The sequence below is a fragment of the Lasiodiplodia theobromae genome (assembly GCF_012971845.1).
Source record: "Lasiodiplodia theobromae strain AM2As chromosome Unknown scaffold_42, whole genome shotgun sequence".
NCBI classification, from domain to species: Eukaryota; Fungi; Ascomycota; class Dothideomycetes; order Botryosphaeriales; family Botryosphaeriaceae; genus Lasiodiplodia; species Lasiodiplodia theobromae.
In genome coordinates this window covers 63,532-83,952 of record NW_023336522.1, presented here as the reverse complement: position 1 = coordinate 83,952, position 20,421 = coordinate 63,532, and the positions used below count along the sequence as shown (strand labels likewise).

The window sequence follows — 20,421 nt, the reverse complement described above, 5'->3', positions numbered from 1 at the left end:
CTAGGTTCGCGCATCTTCGCCAGACTCGGTGCCACCCAGCGGGCCGTCGCAGCTGAGCGCAGACTCGGATTCCCTTTCGCACGTTCGCCCGCCACCCGTCGCCCGCCTCGCATCATGTCCTCCTCCGACAGCGACACGCCCCTCGTCAAGGGCAAGACCAACGGCTGTATGTCACGTCCCGTATCCACTCGCTCGGCTGAAATGCGCCGGTGGTCTTTCAGTTTGCTCCCCTCATGCGCCACCTGCTTTCCACGCTTCCCCTCACACTTGCTTGCCTGCCTACCTCACCTGCCTTCGTCCACCTCGTTCCTGCATCTTGCTGACAGTCGTAATCCTCTCAGCCGCCTCTGCCGACACCATACCCAAGAGCGTAGACAACGCCATGGACAAAGAAGTGCCCTCATCAAACGGCCAGAACGGTCAACTCGAGGTTGACATTTCGATACGCAATGGCCCTGTCAGGGAAATGGATATTGACGAGCCTGGCACGAATGGTCTCGCCAACGGGAAGCGCAAGCAGCGCGCAAGCATCAACGGAAAAAGCTACAAGGAGGCCACGAGCTCGGACGAGGACGATAAGCCACTGGTGCGTCACTCTTCATGCTATCTACGTGCTTCACTTGCGCTGACGCCTTTCACAGAGTAAGCGGCGTAAGACCTCGTCACCCAAGGCGACTTCTGCTTCGGATTCCGAGTTGAGCGATATTCCCTTGGCGAAGAAGTCGATTAGGCAGCAACTACCCCCAAAGATCAAGCCGGCGGATGTCGGCGAGTCTTCCGATTCTGATGTCCCTCTCGGGAGAAAGCTTGCAAATGAAAAGAAGCACATCGAGCAGGCCGCCGAGAAGGAAGCCAAGGCCATCCGCGCAGCGGAAAAGAAGGCTCCCGCCAAGAGGAAACCTCAGAAGGTGGAAAGTGAGAGTGATGACGATATCCCTCTGTCGAAAAAGAAGAAGCCGGTTGCCAGAAAGGCCAACGGGGTCAAGAAGGAGGAGTCTGACGACGACGTACCTCTCAGCAAGAAAGCCGCTCCTGCCAAGAGAGCCAAGGCGAAGGTGGAAGAGCCCAAGAAAGTCACCAAGGGCAAGGCAGCTGCAAAGAAGGAGACGGAAGACGATGAAGAGGCTGAGGCTGAGGAAGAAGAGTACAAATGGTGGGAGGATCCGACCAAGGGCGACAACTCCATCAAGTGGACGACGCTGGAGCACAATGGTGTCGTCTTCCCTCCCGAATACGAGCCCCTCCCGGAGAACGTCAAGCTCAAGTACGATGGAATCCCTGTCAAACTACACAAGGACGCCGAGGAAGTCGCCACCTTCTTTGGATCGATGCTGAACTCGACGCACAACGTCGAGAACCCCACGTTCCAGAAGAACTTTTTCCACGACTTCAAAGAGGTATTAGACAAAACCGGCCATGCAAAGGGTCCGGACGGCAAAAAGATCAAGATCGACAAGTTTGAAAAGTGCGATTTCAAGGACATTTACGAGTACTACGCAGCACAACGCGAGGCCAAGAAAGCGCTTCCCGCAGCGGAGAAGAAGGCTTTGAAGGCAGCCAAGGACGAGGCTGAAGCGCCTTATATGTTTTGCCAATGGGATGGACGCAAGCAAAAGGTTGGCAACTTTCGTGTCGAACCACCCGGCTTATTCCGTGGCCGTGGCGAGCACCCGAAGACGGGCAAGGTCAAGAAGAGGGTCATGCCAGAACAGATCACGATCAACATCGGCAAGGAAGCCCAGGTTCCTGCGCCGCCGCCTGGTCACAAATGGAAGGAAGTCAAGCATGACCAAACGGGTACCTGGCTCGCCATGTGGCAAGAGAACATCAACGGCGCCTACAAGTACGTCATGCTCGCGGCGAACTCGGATATCAAGGGTCAGAGCGACTTCAAGAAGTTCGAAAAGGCGCGAGAGCTCAAGAAGCACATTGATCGCATCCGGAAGGACTACACCCGCGACCTCAAGTCCGAAGTCATGGCCGATCGCCAGCGGGCCACGGCTGTTTATCTCATCGACAAATTCGCCCTTCGTGCCGGCAATGAGAAGGGAGAGGATGAGGCAGATACTGTTGGCTGCTGCTCGCTGAAGTACGAGAACATCACGTTGAAGCCGCCGAATACGGTAGTCTTCGATTTCCTCGGAAAGGACAGTATTCGCTTCTACGACGAGGTCGAGGTTGAGCCGCAGGTGTTCAAGAACTTGAAGATTTTCAAGAAGGCACCCAAGAAGGATGGCGACGAAGTCTTCGACAGACTGACAACCTCGGGTCTTAACAAATATCTCAGCAGTTACATGCAGGGTTTGACGGCGAAGGTGTTCCGTACCTACAACGCCTCGTACACCATGGCAAGGCTGCTCAGAGAGATGAAGTCGACCGGAAGCATCGCCGAGAAGGTCAAGGACTACAACGAAGCCAACCGGAAGGTTGCCATCCTTTGCAACCACAAGAGAACTGTTGCTGCCACGCATGGTGCTCAGATTGAGAAGATGCAGGAGAAGATCAACGGTCTTCGCTATCAGCAGTGGCGCGTCAAGCAAATGATGATTGACCTCGACCCTAAGATCAAAAAGAAGAAGGGAGCAGAGTACTTTGAGCTTCCCGAGGATCTCACTCAAGAGTGGGTCGAGCAGCATCAGCAGGGGCTTGTCGAGGAGCAGCGCGACAAGATCAAGAAGAAGTTCGAGAAGGAAAACGAGAAGCGAGTGGCTGAGGGCGAAAAGGAGATGAAGGCCAAGGAGCTTCAGGAGCGTCTTGAGGTTGCTGACGATCTGGAGAAGAAGTTCAAGAAGGAAAACAAGACGAAGAAGATTGAGGCCGAGGGCAAGGGGGTTACGGTGGAGAAGCTGGAGAACAAGGTCGAGCAGCTGCAGCAGCGCATCGAGACGGCGAAGGTGCAGATGGAGGACAAGGATAACAACAAGGAAGTTGCGCTGGGCACGTCCAAGATTGTAAGTGTCGCTCGGATGGGGACGGAAGACGGGAGTGCTAACGCGTGGAGCAGAACTACATCGACCCGCGCCTCACGGTGGTGTTCTCGAAGAAGTTCAACGTGCCGATCGAGCGGTTCTTCTCCAAGACGCTGCGTGAGAAATTCGACTGGGCGATCAAGTCGGCCGGCGAGGACTGGGAGTTCTGAGTGTTGCACAGCAGCACGCCGAGTATTGCTACCCACTGCATTCCTTTTTGCTTTGTGGGCGTCTGGCGCAGTTAGAAGGGCTGATAATATTTCTCGAGATTTCTTGAAAAAGGCAAGTGGTGTTTTGGTTTTTTTCGACTGGCGCGCGTGCGGCAGCGTGGACCCTCGCTGCAGGGGCGCGGCTTGGCCCTTGTGCGGCATCATGGGAAGCGAAGGCAGGCGGGGTAGACCTGCATTGGGCAGGTGCAATAAAAGGATGGATTTTCATCTGCATAGCGGTCGGCAAGCTACAGCCGTCGGGGCGTTTGGCAGGGAGCGGTTCATGAGGGCTCTCAGAGTGGTTTTTGCGAGGGTTTGGGCGCGGCAGCAGCAGTGGCAGCTCTCCACACTGGGGACCTGGCGGCAGCTCATGCAGGTGCGGGACGATCTCTGTGTGTGCCACTGACGGGTCACTGCAGGCTGGCTGTGCCTCATCTGGCATGACATATAGAGGCTAGGAACAAAAGTTTCAATGGACGTGCATGTATCGCCGATGGCCGTTCAATATCCATCTGATGGGGAGATGGCGCGCCGCCACCGATGACGGCCGTCGACGGCAGCGGGAAAACCCATAAAGCCGCGCATCGCAGGCGTGCAGATCGATGCGGCTTTTTGGAATCACAGGGTCGCCCGCGACGCCCAGGAGGCGCAGGGCGCGAGTCGAGGCCGGCACCCACAACACCACCGCCGGGCATGGGGGCGTGCGATGGCGCAATGCTGGATTGCGTGCAGCTATGTCATGGTGCGAGGCCGGCCGTCGTCGTCGACGGCGAGGCGGCGGCCGGGGAGCGGGTGTACCTGGCGGGCAGCGGCTCAGCTGACCCTGTGGTGTCGGCGCGTGCAGCGGCAGCGCTTGCGGCCTGCTGGGTCGAGGGCTTGAGCGTGCAGAGTGTGCCTGAGCGGCGGCGGCCCCGCTGCGACGGCGAGGGCAGCACACGCCGGGTCGCACAGAGGGCGCGCAGTCGCAAAAATGAAGCTTAACGGGGCTGCATGATCGGAGCTGCATCATCGCCATTTGGCGCGGCCGCTGGGAAATTTGCTGATCTGCTGCCCGCGAGCAGAGCGCGGCCGGTCATTAAAGCAAACCTGCCCCCCGGGCTAGCAGACGACAGCAGGCCAGCCAGTGCCCGAACAATCGCATCCCTCCCCCTCGCCCAAGCCCGCACCGCTCCCGCGCTCTCCTCGACACCGCCCTCCCAGACCACGCCAATTGCACCGCACGCCCACCGCCCACTCCCGCCAGCCCACCTCGACTTGACTCCCAGCCCACGCTCCCGCACCGCTCCTGCCTCACCCTCGACCGGCCACGACTCTCCCGACCATCACCATGGCCGACCCCGCCGACAAGCCCTCGGTGCTGATAATCGGCGGTCTGGGTGCGTACCACTGCTCCTGCTGCCGGCCAAGGCTAACTTTTGCAGGCTACACCGGCCGCTTCCTGGCTAAGCACATCCACGACGCCCAGCTCGCCTCGGAGGTGCGCATCGTCGACAAGCACCTGCCCGAGCTGGCATGGCTGGCCCCCGAGTTCGCCGACGCCTGTTCGCGCGACAAGTTCATGCAGGCCGACGCCTCGCGCGAACGTGAGTAGCCGCGCGCCCACCTCCCTCCTGCTCCGCTAAGCTCTGCAGAATCCCTCGGCCGCATCTTCGACCGCCCGGACGGCAAGCAGTGGGACTACGTCTTCAACTGCGGCGGTGAAACACGCTATTCGCAGGAGGATGAGGTTTACAAGATGCGCTCCTACGCCCTTTCCATGGCCGTCGGCGGAGAGGCCGCCCGCCGCAAGGTCAAGGCCTTCGTCGAGCTCAGCACCGGCATGGTCTACAAGCCCGAGGCGACGCCGCGCAAGGAGACGGACAAGCTGAAGCCGTGGCTGAAGATGGCCAAGTGGAAGCTGCAGGCCGAGGAGGACCTGGCCAAGATCGAGGGCCTGAACCTGATCGTCATGCGTCTGCCGCACGTCTACGGGCCCTACACCAGCAAGTTCCTGGCAACCGCTCTCTGCATGGCTCGCGTCTACCAGTCGCTCGGCAAGGAGATGAAGTGGCTGTGGAAGGACGAGCTGCGTTCCAACACGGTCCACGTCGAGGACGTCGCCAGGGCATTGTGGACCGCCGCCGATTGGTACTCCAAGAAGGAGGAGCCCAAGCCCAAGCCGGCCGTATTCAACGTCGTTGACCACACCAACACTTGTAAGTGCAACCCCCGACCTCCCAAGATGATGCTTCATTGGCCAGCGACGTTGGGCCGTGGCCCCACCGATCACGCTCGCACGCCGGGTGCACGTTCCTGGCAATCCGGCCATCTGAATGTCGTGCCACAGGGCCCGATCAAACCGCGTTCGGCGTTGCTAATAGGAGTGTGTGCACAGCTCAAGGAACCCTGGCAAACTTAATACACGAGACGTTCAACATCCCGACGGGCTTTCACGGCACGCTGATTTCCGCATTTGCTCGGCTGAACTTGGAGCACGTCGTCGACGACGTCAACGACGAGACACTGGATCCCTGGGCGGAGCTGCAGGAGAAGGCTGGCATTTCAAAGGCCAACCCGAACCCGTTGAGCCCCTTTATGGAGAAGGAAATCCTGAAGGATACCGACCTCAGCATGGACGGCAGTCTCTTTGAGCAAGAGACTGGGTTTGAGTAAGTTTCCTGCAGAGATTGCATCAAAGGCGCGACGAAGCTGATGGGCGGCGACAGATACAAGCACCCGATCCTCACGAAGGAGAAGCTTGAGGATGTCGTAGAAAGTTACAAGCGAATGGGCTGGTGGCCATAACAGCCCCGCCCAACGGCAACCGAAATCTTTTCCTGCTGACTTGACATTTGCTCGACGCTCATGCAGTGGACGGCTGACCCAATTACGAATGCAACACATTGACCCGACGTCCTTCGAACCCCAAAAAAACCTCTCCAACAATTACTCATCCGACCTCTGCTCTTGGACCAGCTCATACAGCCAACGTCAAACCCTCATTTACCAAGATACCCCTTGCGCGAGCTCCAGACATCTACATTACAACATTCAAACCCGAACGACGAGACGGCCTTTTATTACCACTTTGCATCTCTCCTGAAATGTCCCAAATCCGGATTCCGAACCCACGCAGAGGGCTTCCATTTGTCCAGTCATAGCAACAGCAGCAGCTCGTGCTCGTCGAGGACGAAGCGCGGTGCCTCTCCCATGATCCGGTCAGCGGCGCCTCGGACATGGTTTTGAGGCATGTCTGCGGGGCGTCAGGGTGCACCTTGACCAAGATGATGCAGACGTTTTTGTCTGCAAGCCAAGTCGGCGAGATGGAATGGAAAGGAACGGCACGTCTTGGTCAGCTTGAGCGGCGGGCTTCTTTCCATTCCCGTGTTTTGATCTTATTTTGGACGTGTTGCTTATCGTCGGAAGTACCCAGCTATCAGATGAAAGCGCCCGGGATGCTTGGTCGGCGAGAGCGTCATGAGGGGGTGGCATTCTCTGGTTTGTGCATAATATCGGAGCGTTTGTACTTGCAGTGTGCGTGCGTGCGTGCGTGTGTGTGCGTGTGATATTTCCAGTGTGCGTGAGCTACCTACGTGTTTTTGTTCTACGAGAGTTGACATAGATGTTTATCGTACGACACGATGCCTTTTCGCATGTTGCACGGCTAGCGCGGCGCACGTTCGGCCGAAGGTCCGTTGGTTGGTCGATTATCTGTTGTTTTCCGGGGCGGCTGGCGCGCGGTGCGGCGGGTTCTTCGTCGCGACTGCTGGCAGTCGCAGCAAGGGGCATGTGCACTAGCCGGGCGAAGGGCATGGCCACGGCGGCGGGGCGACGTCATAAGGGGTGCGGAGGGGAGATACAACACAGCAGTCCCCCTTTCTCTCACATCTCAACGGTCAGGCCAACACCGAGGTCCGGCTTCGCTGATAAGTGTTGCGGCTGTGGCTGGCGCGCCGTCGTAAGGGGAAAGGGGAATGCAGCGGAGGCGGGTGGTCCAAGATCAACTCTTTCAATCTCGGCGCACCGGCGCCATCTCCGTCGGGAATAAGTAGATAGCCGTTTTGGCGACGACCAGGGAGACGGACCGAGGCGGGATGTGCGTTTGGGTGTGATGAAGTGGGTGAGAGAAAGCGAGATTGGGCCTCTCGGTCGAGTCAGCCACGTCTCGGCGCGAGCGAGCGCTTCGGGGGATTACTGACGACAGCCCTCGTATCTTTGGCTTTCTGCATGCTGCCTCACAGCGCGGGACGGGGCAGCCCGACGGCCGTACCGTACAACCATCTTCACTCAATCCAGCGCAACCCCCAGCTCGGCTGCTGCCGCTCCTCCCCCATGCTCTCCGCCTAGCCGCTTCTGAGATCGCCGCGCCATCGCCGATTGCTTTGTGCCTTCATCCCGTCCCATCCAGACCGCTAGCCAAGCCGATTGGCTCTTCCGCCGCCCTACCTTTTTGTTCCTTTCTGCTGCTAGCCTAGTCCCTCCTGTCCCTGACGATCTCTCGCTTTCTCTCTCTTCGCTTCTCTCTTATCTGTTCAATTTTTTGCGTAACCGCTGGGCCTGTATTTTCCAATAGTGCCAAAGTATCCTGTGGCCGTGCGGGTCGACGTCGTCCACGACCTGTTACCACCTGCTCGGATCTGATCCCTCGACCCTGGCTCTTCTTTTTCGACCTTTTCTTTTTTTGTTTACTTTTGAGCGGCACGCGCCGCGCCGCGTCGCGCCGCACCGCCCCGGGGCTCGTTTCGCTCGTCCCGAGCCCGGGGCAGCGCCCGCGCCCGCCGTCGTTGCTCGAGAGGTCACCACTTGCGAATGATGGGGTTCGGCTGGAGGGGAAGGGGAAAGCGCATGGTATGAGGCAAGCCTGAGGATGGACTGTGTCCTTCGCTTGTTCTCTACCGTGCTCTTGGTGGTGACGAAGGTGCATTCTTGGCTTTTGCCGACCACCGCCATGTTTGCTGATCGGAGATTGGACCCATGGGAGATGGTTATTGTAGAGAGATTGCGGTCTGAGGTCGCTCCTGGAATCCAGTCTCATCTTTACTTCAGAGCTTTCCAGTTGCACCATGCAGAAAAGTCCTTCTTGCGAGATTCACACCAACTCCTGAAGCCTATACAGCTCGTCGTCTCGGGTACATGTCCAATAATTCCTTCCCATCCTTTTCTTCCTTTTATGGCCTGATGTTGCTCTGAGCGGGCCGCACGAGCGTTCCTGTTGCTCACTCAGCCATGCTTTGATACGATAATTGTGCGTGTTTCTGTCACCGTATACACTCCTGCACTGTCTTCTCATCCACATTCTTCATCCCCGCTTTACCGCCTCGCTGGCTGTCTGCGGGGTCGGATCTCCATGCTACTGCTCCCGCCGTGGGGAAGATGAACGCCAGCAGACACGTGTGGAAGCTGCAGGGGTGAGTGCATTCTGCATGCATGCGCATGCAGCGGCACCTTTTCCCCCACCAAGCGTACTTGCATATCGTCCCTCGCCTGGACCTGCATATAGGAAAGCAGTGTAGATGAAGAGTCAAATGATGCACAACCCTCGCGAGTTGCATTTCTTTAATTCCCTTGATATTGCCATCATTCTTCCTTCGCTCGCCGCCTTCCTGCCCTTATTGCCGCATTTTAATGAGCGGTCTGCGCCCCACCTACCCACTCACACCGGTCGGCCTTTTCTGTCCATCATGGTTGATGCGCGGAAGGGTCTGGAACGTTGCGGTGGTGCCGATTGCGCGAGTGGTCGGATCTGGATTTTCATGTGTGTGGCACAGCAGTAGCGATATCTATGCCACTTTACCCTTTTCGCCATGCCGGATGCTCCCGGTTCATGTGGGCAATATCGATCCTTCACTTCACAAGTCTAGTTATTCTACATGGCTATAGCACGAAGAATCATTCAACTTTCCAATCTATGCCTCCTTAGCTTGCATGTCTTTGTGGTCCACGCTCCAACAGTTCCGGCGTTCTTCATGTTCAGCCGCTCAACTATCATCTCAGCTGTGCTAGTAGCAGTTTCATCCAGGGCTAGCTTCGACTATGTCACCGCCCCCTCTGCATGGACTCGACGGGATGGCGGGGGATTGCCTTCCGCCCTCCGTCGGCTTCCTCCCCACGTCGATCAGTCCCATTATGACCGTAATCACTCACTTATCAGCGATCCCCGGTTATTCCCGCTCCCGCAAGGGGAGAGGAGCATCAGAAACACGCCATTTTCTCTTCGACAGGCCCCCCGCCACCCCATCCCTTGTTGTCGATCACATTCGAGGCGCTGGGTGGGGGTCGAAATATATGAGAAAATGGGGCAAGAGAGAAAAAGATGCGCCGAGACTGTGCAAATCACCTGTGTCGGCTTAATAGCTCAGCCATATAGCTTCTATTTTCCTCCCATTCCACTCTCCTTTCTATCTCCGTTCTTTCCGATGACTGTTTTATGCCGGACTTACTAATTAGCTATATGCTCTGTGCTCCACGTCGGCTAGATTTGCGGAGAAGGCGGATCTGCGTATTAATGCTTCTCGTAGGGAATGACCCACCTATATAGCAAGATAATTATAGCGTAGCCATAGGGCCACGGGTCTTTTTTCCCGACGAGGCACCAACTAAGTGAGAAGTAGTGGGTGCAGTGGCTGTAGTGTAGCAACTTCTTTCTGTATATCAAACGCACTGGCACATTCCGGTGAAGTGAGATGTAATGTTAACAAAGGAAGAGTCAAGCCGACACGGGTGATTGTTGGCAATCTTAGAACTTTCATGCTGACGGGGACGTTGAGCGGAGTATCGTGATTTGTCAACCTGATTTTATTTTTGGTGGCTGGCGTTGTGGAAAATCCCAGCGCCAATCGGCTCGCCCTGTATAGCAGTGACGTCCTTTGCGGACCCCCCTTGACCGCGAGTACGCGTACCGCCAAGCGCGATGAGCTGCCAAAATGACGATCCCTACTATATGTCCAATACGCCACTTAGGCCTGGACGGAGTCCCGTCTTTCGATACACGGGGCCAAGTGAACCCATCGGATTGCAGCCTCAGGATAAATCCGGGCCCCGATGCCTGTCTCGATCAGCCTGTCCGCTGCGGCGATCTGATGCCCCTACCTCGTGAAAACCAAAGCATGCCAATCATGGCTCCCCTGCCTAGGAAAGACATGGGCTGTGCGGAAGCCATCGCCTCCCATTGAGCACATTGGGCAAGCCGTCGAGCCGAGATCGGGCGAGCTCTGCATGAATACGGCTCCGTGCCGAATGGGCGGGACAGGCGGAAGGATTGCCCGGTCTGCCGACTGTGTTCGAAGTTGCTCCCTGGAGGAAGGCGGCATGACGGTTGAGACGTGCGAAGCAATCATCTGCATTGGATTCCGCTAATATGAACGAGGGTGTATGTATCTAGAGAGTGTTCCAATAAGGTTTTGTGGGCCGCTCGTGAAAGGAGATTGCCGTTGGTGTTATGCAACTGATTGACCGGTCGTCTTCGGAGAATTATCACATTTCGGAGTGCTGGGAGATGGGTCTCCGGGATACAAGCCATTTGTGCCGCATGAGAGTAGATCATGTGGTCGTGATGACGATCTTACCTACAACCTCTTCACGTTTTCCTTTGCCGGCCATTTAGTAGCCATGTGTATTTGCTTCACTGTACCGTCACGTTTGAGCATTCCTTAGTGATGATTGCGGCAACTGCGCAGAGTCGGTGTGCGCTGAATTGTTTGAGGCAGGAAGCCTTGGTCACCTGTTTCTGCCTTCCCTTTCACATTATGGGGGACGATAGCTACACATCGACGTCAAGTCAAGCACGTGAGGAATCAATGGAGACACCCAGTCATCGCGTCTTAACTTATCTACAAGGCAGCATATGTCACTTGTCTATAATATTGCGCTCACAGCAAGATAACTTTCGGTGGATCGTTCTCACTGAGTAGCTCTAATTGTAAGATTAAGACTAGTCCTAAGCCGTGCTCAATTTATTCCTTATGTCTTAGGTGAAGCTATTTATCTAGTTGCTCTATATAGCTCCTCCGCCCCTGTGCTCCCTCCTCACCTCCCAGCCCACTGCTCCTAGCAATTATCGGAACTTATCTATTGGCTAGGAATTCCCAGACATTCTCAATTAGGAATACACTAAACCCAGTAAGGGCGGCCTGGGAGGTGAGGAGGGAGCATCGGGGCGGAGGAGATGATCGTATTACATTCAGTCGCGGGAGATTCGAAGCTTTCTGTAATTGGCTAAGAATGTATATATGATCCTCCATAAGCAGTAGAAGTAGGCACGATATATTTTAGAAAGGTCATTTTCTAAAAGCAACTTATTTTTTTTTTAAAAAAATAACCAAACATAACGAGATAGAATTAAATATAACCTCTAACGCGCGTAATTTCAGATCTTTGTATTTACGATCTTTTTTCTCGTAATACATGTCTAAAAGTTTACATAGCAATACAAGGTTGAATTTCGTTTTTGTTGAAGTTTGGTGGGACTTAGTGTAGGAGCTGTAGCTAGTCTGACCGGGCGGTCCAGCCTTGGTTGGATTTTTCACAAGACAGGCGGCTTTTGGCAAGTGTTCCATTCTAGGACTAAGATGCATTTGTTTCCACTACGCGCAAACGCAGTCTGCTAATTTCTGTAGAGGGGTATTGTAGCTTAAGGCCGGCGCGAAGATAGAGAAGAACACACGGCAAGTATGTCTCATAAATTCTCTTTACAAGAAATACTATACCTATCTGGGTAGTTGAAGCTCTCGTCCGGGTGTGAATGTAGCATTGTTCATTCTCCCTTTACATCCGGATGATAGCTTCAACTACCTGTGATATGAACAAAAAACAAAACCGTCGCTAGCCTTCGGCTGCAACACCCTCATAGCAAGAAAATCTGGGAAGGTCCTTTTCATTGATCATGTGGCGTCTATCTAAAATCTCGCGCTCACAGAAAGCCTCTTTGGTCAATATCGTCATTAGCATCAATGATTTTAAAGAATGACTTGGAGGCAAATCGGTGTTAAGAGCTAATTCACATGAAACTTAATAGCAGCGTATACGAGAGCAATGGGTTATCAGATATTTCCAATGCCGATTGTACAGGAAGATGTCTGTCTCGAAGGTATCAGTGTTTCTTTGTCCTCCAGTGGAGCTGGTTGAGTTCCGAAACAAATCAATCGACGAGAGAAGACCAGCCAATGATGAGACGACCAGCCAGAAACGTCATGCGCCGGCCCGTTGGAGTGGGAAATAAACGGGATCCGGCCGGATGAGGGAAGGAGCTTGGCTGCTTAGCTTGGCGCAAACGCTACCGTCCTAGCATATCTCAACACCTATCCCAGCCACCGGCGAGGCCAAGTGGTGTGATAGGAAAGAATTGTTTTCGGGTTGCACTGGAAGCGTGTGCCCTTGGTTGCGACGATGCCGCGGCATTTTGTTCATTGTTTTGATCATCGGGCGTTTGGTTTCAGCAATCAGACGCCATTGTTGGATCTTGGCCATTTGCAATCAAGTTTTCTTGCTACGAACTGCGAAGCTGAAGAGCAGCAAACCGCCACGGCCTGTTCAATGCGTTGTCAGCTGTTGAGGCTTTCTGGAGAAACACAAGCACGCGCGGCATCCCTTCTTTTGTCACTTTCCTCAGCTGAGGCGTTGCATTCCGCCCTGCCTCCAAAGAAAGAAACCTGTTAAGGGATTCGATAGCGGGGGCGCAAGCGCGGGAATGGAAAAAGAACAGGGAAGAAACCGGGTTTGGGAGGCTGGATTGCCAAGGTTGACGGGATTTCGGAAGCCACCTAGTTAATTGACGTGCAGCTGGGCGCAGGTGGGGAGTCGGTGTACAGTAGTCGGACTGCCCACCCGGCTGACACGTCGTTTCACTTTTTCCCCAGATGGGGGATCGAAGGAGGCGGTGCTTGCGTATGCCAAGTGGGGAACATGATGCCAGGATGTGCGGGCGAGGGAATCTGACCTCATCCCTGCACCGTGGACCCGCTTCTTCCGTCGTCGGGATGCCTACGGGTTGTCAATTTTCGGATTTTCCAATGGTCCACTAGTAGTAACGTGCCATGTGTGAAGAAACAATGTCAGGATTTAAAATTCAGGGTCCGCAGATCATTGGATGCACCCAAAACATTTTTCCAATTTGCCATTTTTTTGTTGGCGCGCCAGTGACGTTGGCTCTTGAGCTTCCTCTCTCTTGAACGCTCCCACTACTACTATACTCGTGAGAGCGACTCAAAAGCATAGCGAACTTTAGAAAACTAACTTTAGTGTACATTCCTTTCTCTTCATCTGTTTACTCACCCTTGAACGCCTCGCTTGGATGATGACTCGTCATAAACCGATGCCGTCATGAATCGAGTGAAGGAAGCAAATGCATGGAAACTCAACCGTAAAATACTGTCTCCCAAAACGAAGTGCGGTCTCAACCCACGCCGAGTTTCTCGTCCCGGCTTCATTCAATCAGCGCGTTGCACTTCAGACAGCGGATTTCTTCCTTGAGCTCCTCTCCTTCGTGCCCCTCTCCTGTGCCCTTGAGGAGGACGTAGCTTTTTCCGTCCAAGTCGGTCTTCACCTCGGCCATAAAGGCCGGCTCCACCAGCTCAGTCTTCGCTTGTGCATCCACCTTGGGATGTGTAGAGCCATCCCCATTTTCGGCAGCTTGCGTAAAGTGTGCCGATTGCTGGTAGGTTGGGAGCAGGTTTGGTTCCGGAAGACCTTTCTTCGCGTGAGCTTGCTTGACGGCTTCGATTTCGAGGCATTCGGAGTGGAGCCAGAGCCCGCACGTGTCGCAATGAACGAGCAGGGAGTCCGGGTTGAATGGCGCCTCATCAATGCAGTGCTTGCGGAGAGACTGCGACAGCCCGCATTAGCCTTTGTTAGTTGGGTAGTGTGGGTGGCCACTTACGGAGAGCACACCGGTGCCCGTGCCGTTTGCCCAGTCAAACGTCTGACGCCAGAATAGTTGATCTGCATCGGGCACATCATCGCCGTCCTCCTCGGTCCAATGCTTCAGGTCGGCCTTGCCATTGACCGTCAAGGCATCGATGATCTGCATCCTGTTGCTGGCTATCACTTCGTTCTCGCCATGGTAAGGCCGACGGCCGCCAGGAAGGTCCTCGGGCCTGTACATCCAAAAGACGCGCAGGAAGACATGCTGCTCCGACGCGGCGCGCACCTCCAGCACCTTGGCGACCCAGCTTTCCAGCGGGCCATCGGGGGCCTCGTACTCGTCAGGCTTCACGTAGACAATCTCGCCGGTGCGAAACGTCTCGGTGGCAACTTTGCCATGTCAGCGTTGTCCGTCGGCAGGCGCACGCGTGTGCTCACTTGTAAATTTGCGGTACCTCTTTGTGCCGTTCCACCACTTTGCCGGCTCGACCGTGTACAGGGTCCTGAGGGACTTGTCGAAGGCGTTCTCCTCCAGCTCGGGCTTGCGGGCGAAGCTGCGCTTGCGTTTCTTGGCGGGCCTCGCGGTGTCCTTGGGGAAGGGATGGTGTTTGACGGTGAAGTTGAAGTTGAACTTGGACCAATCGAGGGCGGGCGGGTCCTTCTTGTCCTTGGCGGCGCCAATGGGCGAGGGGCGGTCGTTGGCGTCGCGGCGCGAGCTGGTGGAGGAGACGGCGCGCGAGGAGCGCGACCTGGCGATTGGGTCGGCCATGGCGCTGGCGGGGTTGGCGGAGCTGCGACGATGCGTGCGGGAGGGTGCTGGAACGCTGCGTGAGAGATGCGGCGGGCCGGAGGCTGGTTGGTGCGTGCTTGAGCGGCGAGGCACGCGCGACGCGACGGGCGCAGCAGCGCAGGCGCGGAGAAATGAGGGCGGCGCGTGGGGCGCACGCGGCTGCACGGGTGCGCTGCGCTGAGGCGATGTCGAGCTGGTGAGAGCTGCATGAGGGCCTGGGCGGCCCCAGCCACTTCGGCGGCCCTGAGCAGCGACCCCGGCTGAAGGCGATCACTGGTGCTGGATTGGGTTAAGAGCTGAGGCCTCACACGCACCGCATGCTCGCGGAGACGTAATCCTCCACCACGGCCGGATGCGTCAGCGCGCGGCTCGTATTCTCTTAAATCGCAGACAGCCGCATTGTCGCTCTGGGGCCGTGATTGTTCGCTTCCGTCTGATCCGCCGGCGCAGTACAATACCAGTCGACCGCCGTTGCGCGCGCCGCCCTGAAACACGGCCAGCAGTCCACCGATCGGCTGCGGCACGTCACTCGCAGGCGTCATACAATCAGCTGCTGACCCTGAGCGCAGCCCGCGCGCTCCCGAGCGCCTTTTTTTGACATTAGCCCGCCCAACCCAAGCTCCGGCTGTCCTTGCCTCGAACCGCCCCTTCTCCTTCATACATACTACATACTGCGGCCATTCCGCCGCTCCACCCGCCTGTCGCTCGCTACGTCGCCAGCTCTGCGTGCTCCGACGCGCGCGCTGCTCCAGCCGCCGCAACTTTCACGCATTCTGCCGTCGATCCCACCTGCCCGGCTCGCCTGCCGCTGCGAACATGCCTCGCCCGCGGGGTGCGTCAACCCTAATTCCTGAGGCCACGCCGCCGCTGACTCCCTTGCAGTTCTCTCGTTCATGTCCCAATGGGGCGGCTCCCCCCGCGGGAGCACGCCTACCCGCGACCCTCCTTCCTCGCCCAAGACGCAGATGCACTCGTCCTCGCCCTCCAGCCACAACCTCGACAACTTCGTCAAGTCGTCTCCCACACAGCAACAGCGCAATCGCTCCGACTCGCGCCCTTCGTCGCGCCCCATCTCCATGGTCCAGACCTACCAGCCTCCGCTGATGGAGGTCGCCCAAGACACGTTGCCCGAGCTGCAGCCCATCTTCACCTTCTTGAACTCTCATTCGAACAAGCTTTACCAGGAAGGCTACTTCCTGAAGCTCCACGACCTTGACGCTCGTACGTCCGTCCCACACCAATTTTGACCTGAGCTGACACGCTTGCAGGCGGCCGCCCCAGCCCCGACCGCAATTGGACGGAAGTCTTTGCCCAGCTCGTGGGAACCGTACTTTCGGTCTGGGACGCACAGCGACTGGACGAAGCCGGCGAGGATGGCGAGGTTGTGCCGACCTTTATCAACCTGGCCGACGCCTCAATCAAGATGGTATGCCGCCCCGCTGTCGCGCAGCAGTGGGTCGACTAACGCATGCAGATCGAATCGCTACCTATGAACGGCCCGGGTACCCACACCCTCACCAACGTCTTGAGCGTCTCGACCGCGGCAAATAACCGCTACCTCTTCCACTTCAACTCCGTGAACTCTCTTACGCAGTGGACGGCTGGTATCCGTCTCTCCATGTTCGAGCACTCAAGTTTGCAGGAAGCATATACCGGATCGCTTATCGCCGGCAAGGGCCGGTTCCTGAACAACATCCGCCAGATCATGGAGAAGACCAAGTTCAAGTATGAAGACTGGGCACGCGTGCGATTCGGCGCGGGCACCCCGTGGAGACGCTGTTGGTGCGTCATCACTCCGCCGGACGAGAAGGAGGTCAACAAGATCCAGAAGGCCCTGAAAAAACAAACCATCTACGACCGCTCGCAACCGGTGCTGAAAGGTGACGTCAAATTCTACGAGACGAGGAAAGTCAACAAGAAGACGCGGCCAATCGCTACTATCACGGATGCATACTCAGCCTACGCTATTTATCCACAGTCGAAGCCCCTCATTGATCAGTCGACGTTGGTCAAGGTCGAGGGTCGCATCACTATCCACTCCCGGCCTGAGTCCACCACCGAGGGGTTCGTTTTCGTCATGCCCGAGGCGCACCCCGCAGTCTCAGGCTTCGAGATCATGCTCCGTTTCCTTTTCCCTGTGTTCGATACTTTTGGAATCTACGGCAGACCGACACGTCTGGTGGCTGATCCTCTGGATTCCCGCTCCCTAATGTTTGCTATGCCTAAGGACCGAAGATATGGATACTTGGATATCTTGGATGTGGCTAGCCTCATCCATGCAGATGGCAGCCAGAACTGGTCCGAACGACAGTGGAGGAAGCAACTGAAGGACTTGACTTCCAAGCGGATGACGTCCATCCCCCCCGATCGCCAGCGCAGCCGGCGGAACACCACAAGCCGGACCAGCTTGCCTCCTTCTCGCACGACATCTATTAGATTCAACGATGGCAGCTCTACTCACTCTCAACCTGGCACTCGCAACGTATCGCCTGCAAGGGGTGGGGAAATGGGCTTCCAGCCGCCCCGCCGGGCCGAGACTGCCTCTCCAGGCAGTCAAATGATGCGCCACCAGCGCTCAGTCTCCGAAAGGGTCGGAAATTCGAGGCTGATGCATAGCCGCAATGCCTCGGAGGATCTCTATGATAATGCGCCCCCACCGCCACCCCACCGCGTGGCACTTAATGGTCTGAACCGCGATAGTCCGGCAAGCGACGTTTCCTCGACGCACTCATCCGGCCATGATCAATTTGCGTCAGAGGGCGAATCACCCCACGATCTCCCCGAGATCGGCGCTACCTCTGCTGCTAAGCCTCCCCCTACCCCTGTCCACTCGCCTCCTGATTTCTCTCACGGGCCCAACCAAAAGCCGAGAACCCTACCCTACGAGGCCGAAGAGATGCGCCGAGCCCAATCTGGAATCGATGAGGCTACGCTTCAGGAGATGGCTGAGGCCAGCAACAGGCCCATTCCAGGTCATCTTGCTGCTGCTGGAGCTGCGGCCGCGTGGAAGTCAAACCGCAATAGCTGGGCATCTCAAGGCCGTTTGAGTGACGAGAGAGAGCGCAACCAACATCAATATTCTGATGTTAGAAGGCAGTCGATCGAAGAGAACCGTCAGTACTGGAATGACCAACAGAACAATCGTTTGCCTACGATTCCTGCGTCTCCATACATCCCGCAAGGCGAACCTCAGTCTGCGACAAGCGCTACTTTCTCTCCCACCGGTCCTCCGGTCCCCGAGCACAGAGAGATGCCTCAGGGCTACTTCGCCCACCAGGACGTAATGGCTACTGCTGGCCAATACGAGCACGGTTCACAAGGATCACAGTCACCCGGTGGTCTTTCTGCTAGACATAGCATTCAGCGGAAGCCAGTTCCAGGTCGGTTAAGCACTCCCCTTTCGGCGGACAACCCCGCCATTCCTAAGTCTCCTTCAAATTCGAGTCTTGACAGTTTTCGAAATGATATGATTAATCCTGACATGATTCTCAATCAGCTGGCCGCTCAGGATGAAGCTGAGCGCACGCAGACAATGTCCAGCAGCGTCTATGATGACGAGTCTACTGGGACGCCCGACTACGCCAGCATCAAGAGTGCGAGCACGAAACAGTCAAGACAGTCAGTTGAGAGACCTCGAGCCGGGCGGCTCAAGACTGTTGGTGACATCGCCCCTCCGCCGCCAGAGCACGAAGAGGTCGTTGTCGGCGATGCTCACTACAAAGAGGACGCAAAGCCGATTGAAAAGATGGATCTTCCTACGATTGACTTTGGTCCGACGTACGATTTGACCAAGACGGACCCAACCTCCATGCGCCCAGGGACCAGCGGCACGATCACCCAGGAGACCCACCAGAGATCAAAGTCCAAAGATCGTTTGTCGGCTTCTGATCTTTCGAACCCGCGCACTCCCCGGCCTGGGAGCGCAGGTGACATGCTGCAGGAGGGCTACTTTGGAAGAAATAGCCCAAACACTCCAGGACATCACCGCGCGAACTCAAAGTCGCCGCAGTCAAACCAGGACGGCGAAGAAGGCCGCCGGAGCGCTCTCTGGCAGCCATCTTCGGGCCGTCGCAGTGCAAGCCCGGGTTATCGCCTCAGCCTGACGCCTGAAGAATGGGTTCACCAGCGTGCGACGAGCGTGTCGCCAGTGTTTTCTCACGAACGCAACAAATCCACTCCCAATCTTCTTGGGCACGATAGCAAGACTCCGTCGATGAGCCGGAATCCGTCCGGAGAATGGTCCCAGCTACTTCCCCATTACCAAAGGACACCGCCGAAGGAGCGCGAAGGCAACCGCGATTCGCCGCGCCCCCATTCGCGGAACGCGTCCACGATGCTTAACGAGCGTGATCAGCCCTCTCGTTATCACTCGCGTGCGGCGTCAGCAGCTATGCTGGATGCTATACACCCGCCTGCCCGTCCTAGTTCCCGCGGCGCCTCCGCGATGTTGAATGCACAGCCTGCTGGCCTTATCAATACCGCCGAGTCTGCGCAGCTCTCGGCTCGGGAGCAGGAGCATGTGGCTCGCCTCACTGGCACGCCACTCATCAACATGGCGAAGTCCAAAACCCAAACTGAGTCCGACAAGCAGTCTGGCCTCGTTGGCGCTATCGCGGCCCGACAGAAGGAGAAAGAGGACTTCAAGAAAGGCAGCCGCAGTGCCCTGGTGCAACAAGCCATTGTGGCTCGTCAACACCAGGCTCAAGCCGAGGTTGCGCGTGCCGAGCGTGACGCCCAGCGCCGCGCTGAGCGTGAAAATGTGCGGATCCAGCAGGAACAGCAGGCCGCGATGATGCGTCAGCAACAGCAAATGCAGATGATGCAGGCGCAGCAGATGCAGCAGAACCAGATGCAGATGGGCATGCAGGGCATGCAAATGCCCATGCAGAACTACGGCATGGCTATGGCAACCCCTAGTCCGAGTGCGAACTTCCAGATGCAGGGCAATTATTTTCCTCAGCAACAGCAGCAGCAGCAAGGGTACATGGGCGGAATGCCCATGATACATCAGCAGCCCAGTCAGCAGAGCTTCACTCCGCAGCCCTACGGCGCTGCCTGGGATCAGAAGCAGGCTGGCAGGGTCTCTAGGAGAGGCTAAGGTTATGTAATCATTATCAACACACCAGGGGCGGGGTCGAGTAAGAAGTGGTTTAATGGCACGATTGCGTTCGAGCATACTCGTTCTGGTGTCTTCGGGTTTCGGGGTGGGTCTCATCATCTCTTCACGCTGCATATCATTAGTACCCGTCTTATTGAGCATGTAAGGCAAGCATTGCACCGATTTTCCTTCTCTTGTTTATTCATCCAGGCTTCCTCTCGGTTTGAGGGAAAGGCTAAGGGTCTAAGGGAGAGCATTTTGGCGCACTATCATATTTTTGCAAAAGTGGGAAGCGTTGGCGATACAAAAATTGGCATTGGCGCATGCATCTCTGTCTTGTTCATTTCTCTTTCGCGCCGTTTGTCTTGTATATCACAGCGGCTAGGCTTCTGGACGGATTTGGGGTTTTTGGAGCGGGCATGGGATACTGGGTTCGATAATTCAACTCTTATCGTGTTCACCTTTGCTGCTTGACTAACACGCTTCGTGGTTTGGTGTGCATGTGTAGTGCTATCTGGT

The 20,421-nt window shown here is 56.3% G+C and overlaps 4 protein-coding genes across 4 annotated transcripts; 3 read left to right on the top strand and 1 right to left on the bottom strand.

Annotated features, from left to right (window-relative positions):
* Nucleotides 1-114: 114 nt before the first annotated feature.
* On the top strand, nucleotides 115-3,139 carry LTHEOB_10844 (DNA topoisomerase i; the record flags this gene model as incomplete). Its single annotated transcript, XM_035507534.1, has 4 exons — nucleotides 115-166; nucleotides 342-586; nucleotides 642-2,951; nucleotides 3,005-3,139. 4 exons carry the CDS (start codon nucleotides 115-117, stop codon nucleotides 3,137-3,139), a joined length of 2,742 nt encoding a protein of 913 aa, XP_035366978.1.
* Nucleotides 3,140-4,505: 1,366 nt separating this feature from the next.
* Nucleotides 4,506-5,962, top strand: LTHEOB_10843 (Nad dependent epimerase dehydratase; the record flags this gene model as incomplete). The annotated part of the gene is made up of 5 exons (XM_035507533.1): nucleotides 4,506-4,554; nucleotides 4,600-4,761; nucleotides 4,810-5,373; nucleotides 5,553-5,826; nucleotides 5,884-5,962. 5 exons carry the CDS (start codon nucleotides 4,506-4,508, stop codon nucleotides 5,960-5,962), a joined length of 1,128 nt encoding a protein of 375 aa, XP_035366977.1.
* Nucleotides 5,963-13,577: 7,615 nt separating this feature from the next.
* Nucleotides 13,578-14,783, bottom strand: LTHEOB_10842 (Ebs-bah-phd domain-containing protein; the record flags this gene model as incomplete). Its single annotated transcript, XM_035507532.1, has 3 exons — nucleotides 13,578-13,976; nucleotides 14,031-14,404; nucleotides 14,453-14,783. 3 exons carry the CDS (start codon nucleotides 14,781-14,783, stop codon nucleotides 13,578-13,580), a joined length of 1,104 nt encoding a protein of 367 aa, XP_035366976.1.
* Nucleotides 14,784-15,620: 837 nt separating this feature from the next.
* On the top strand, nucleotides 15,621-19,902 carry LTHEOB_10841 (Ph domain protein; the record flags this gene model as incomplete). The annotated part of the gene is made up of 4 exons (XM_035507531.1): nucleotides 15,621-15,636; nucleotides 15,687-16,025; nucleotides 16,073-16,230; nucleotides 16,279-19,902. The coding sequence occupies 4 exons, from the start codon at nucleotides 15,621-15,623 to the stop codon at nucleotides 19,900-19,902; spliced, it is 4,137 nt and encodes a 1,378-aa protein (XP_035366975.1).
* Between the last annotated feature and the right edge of the window lie 519 nt (nucleotides 19,903-20,421).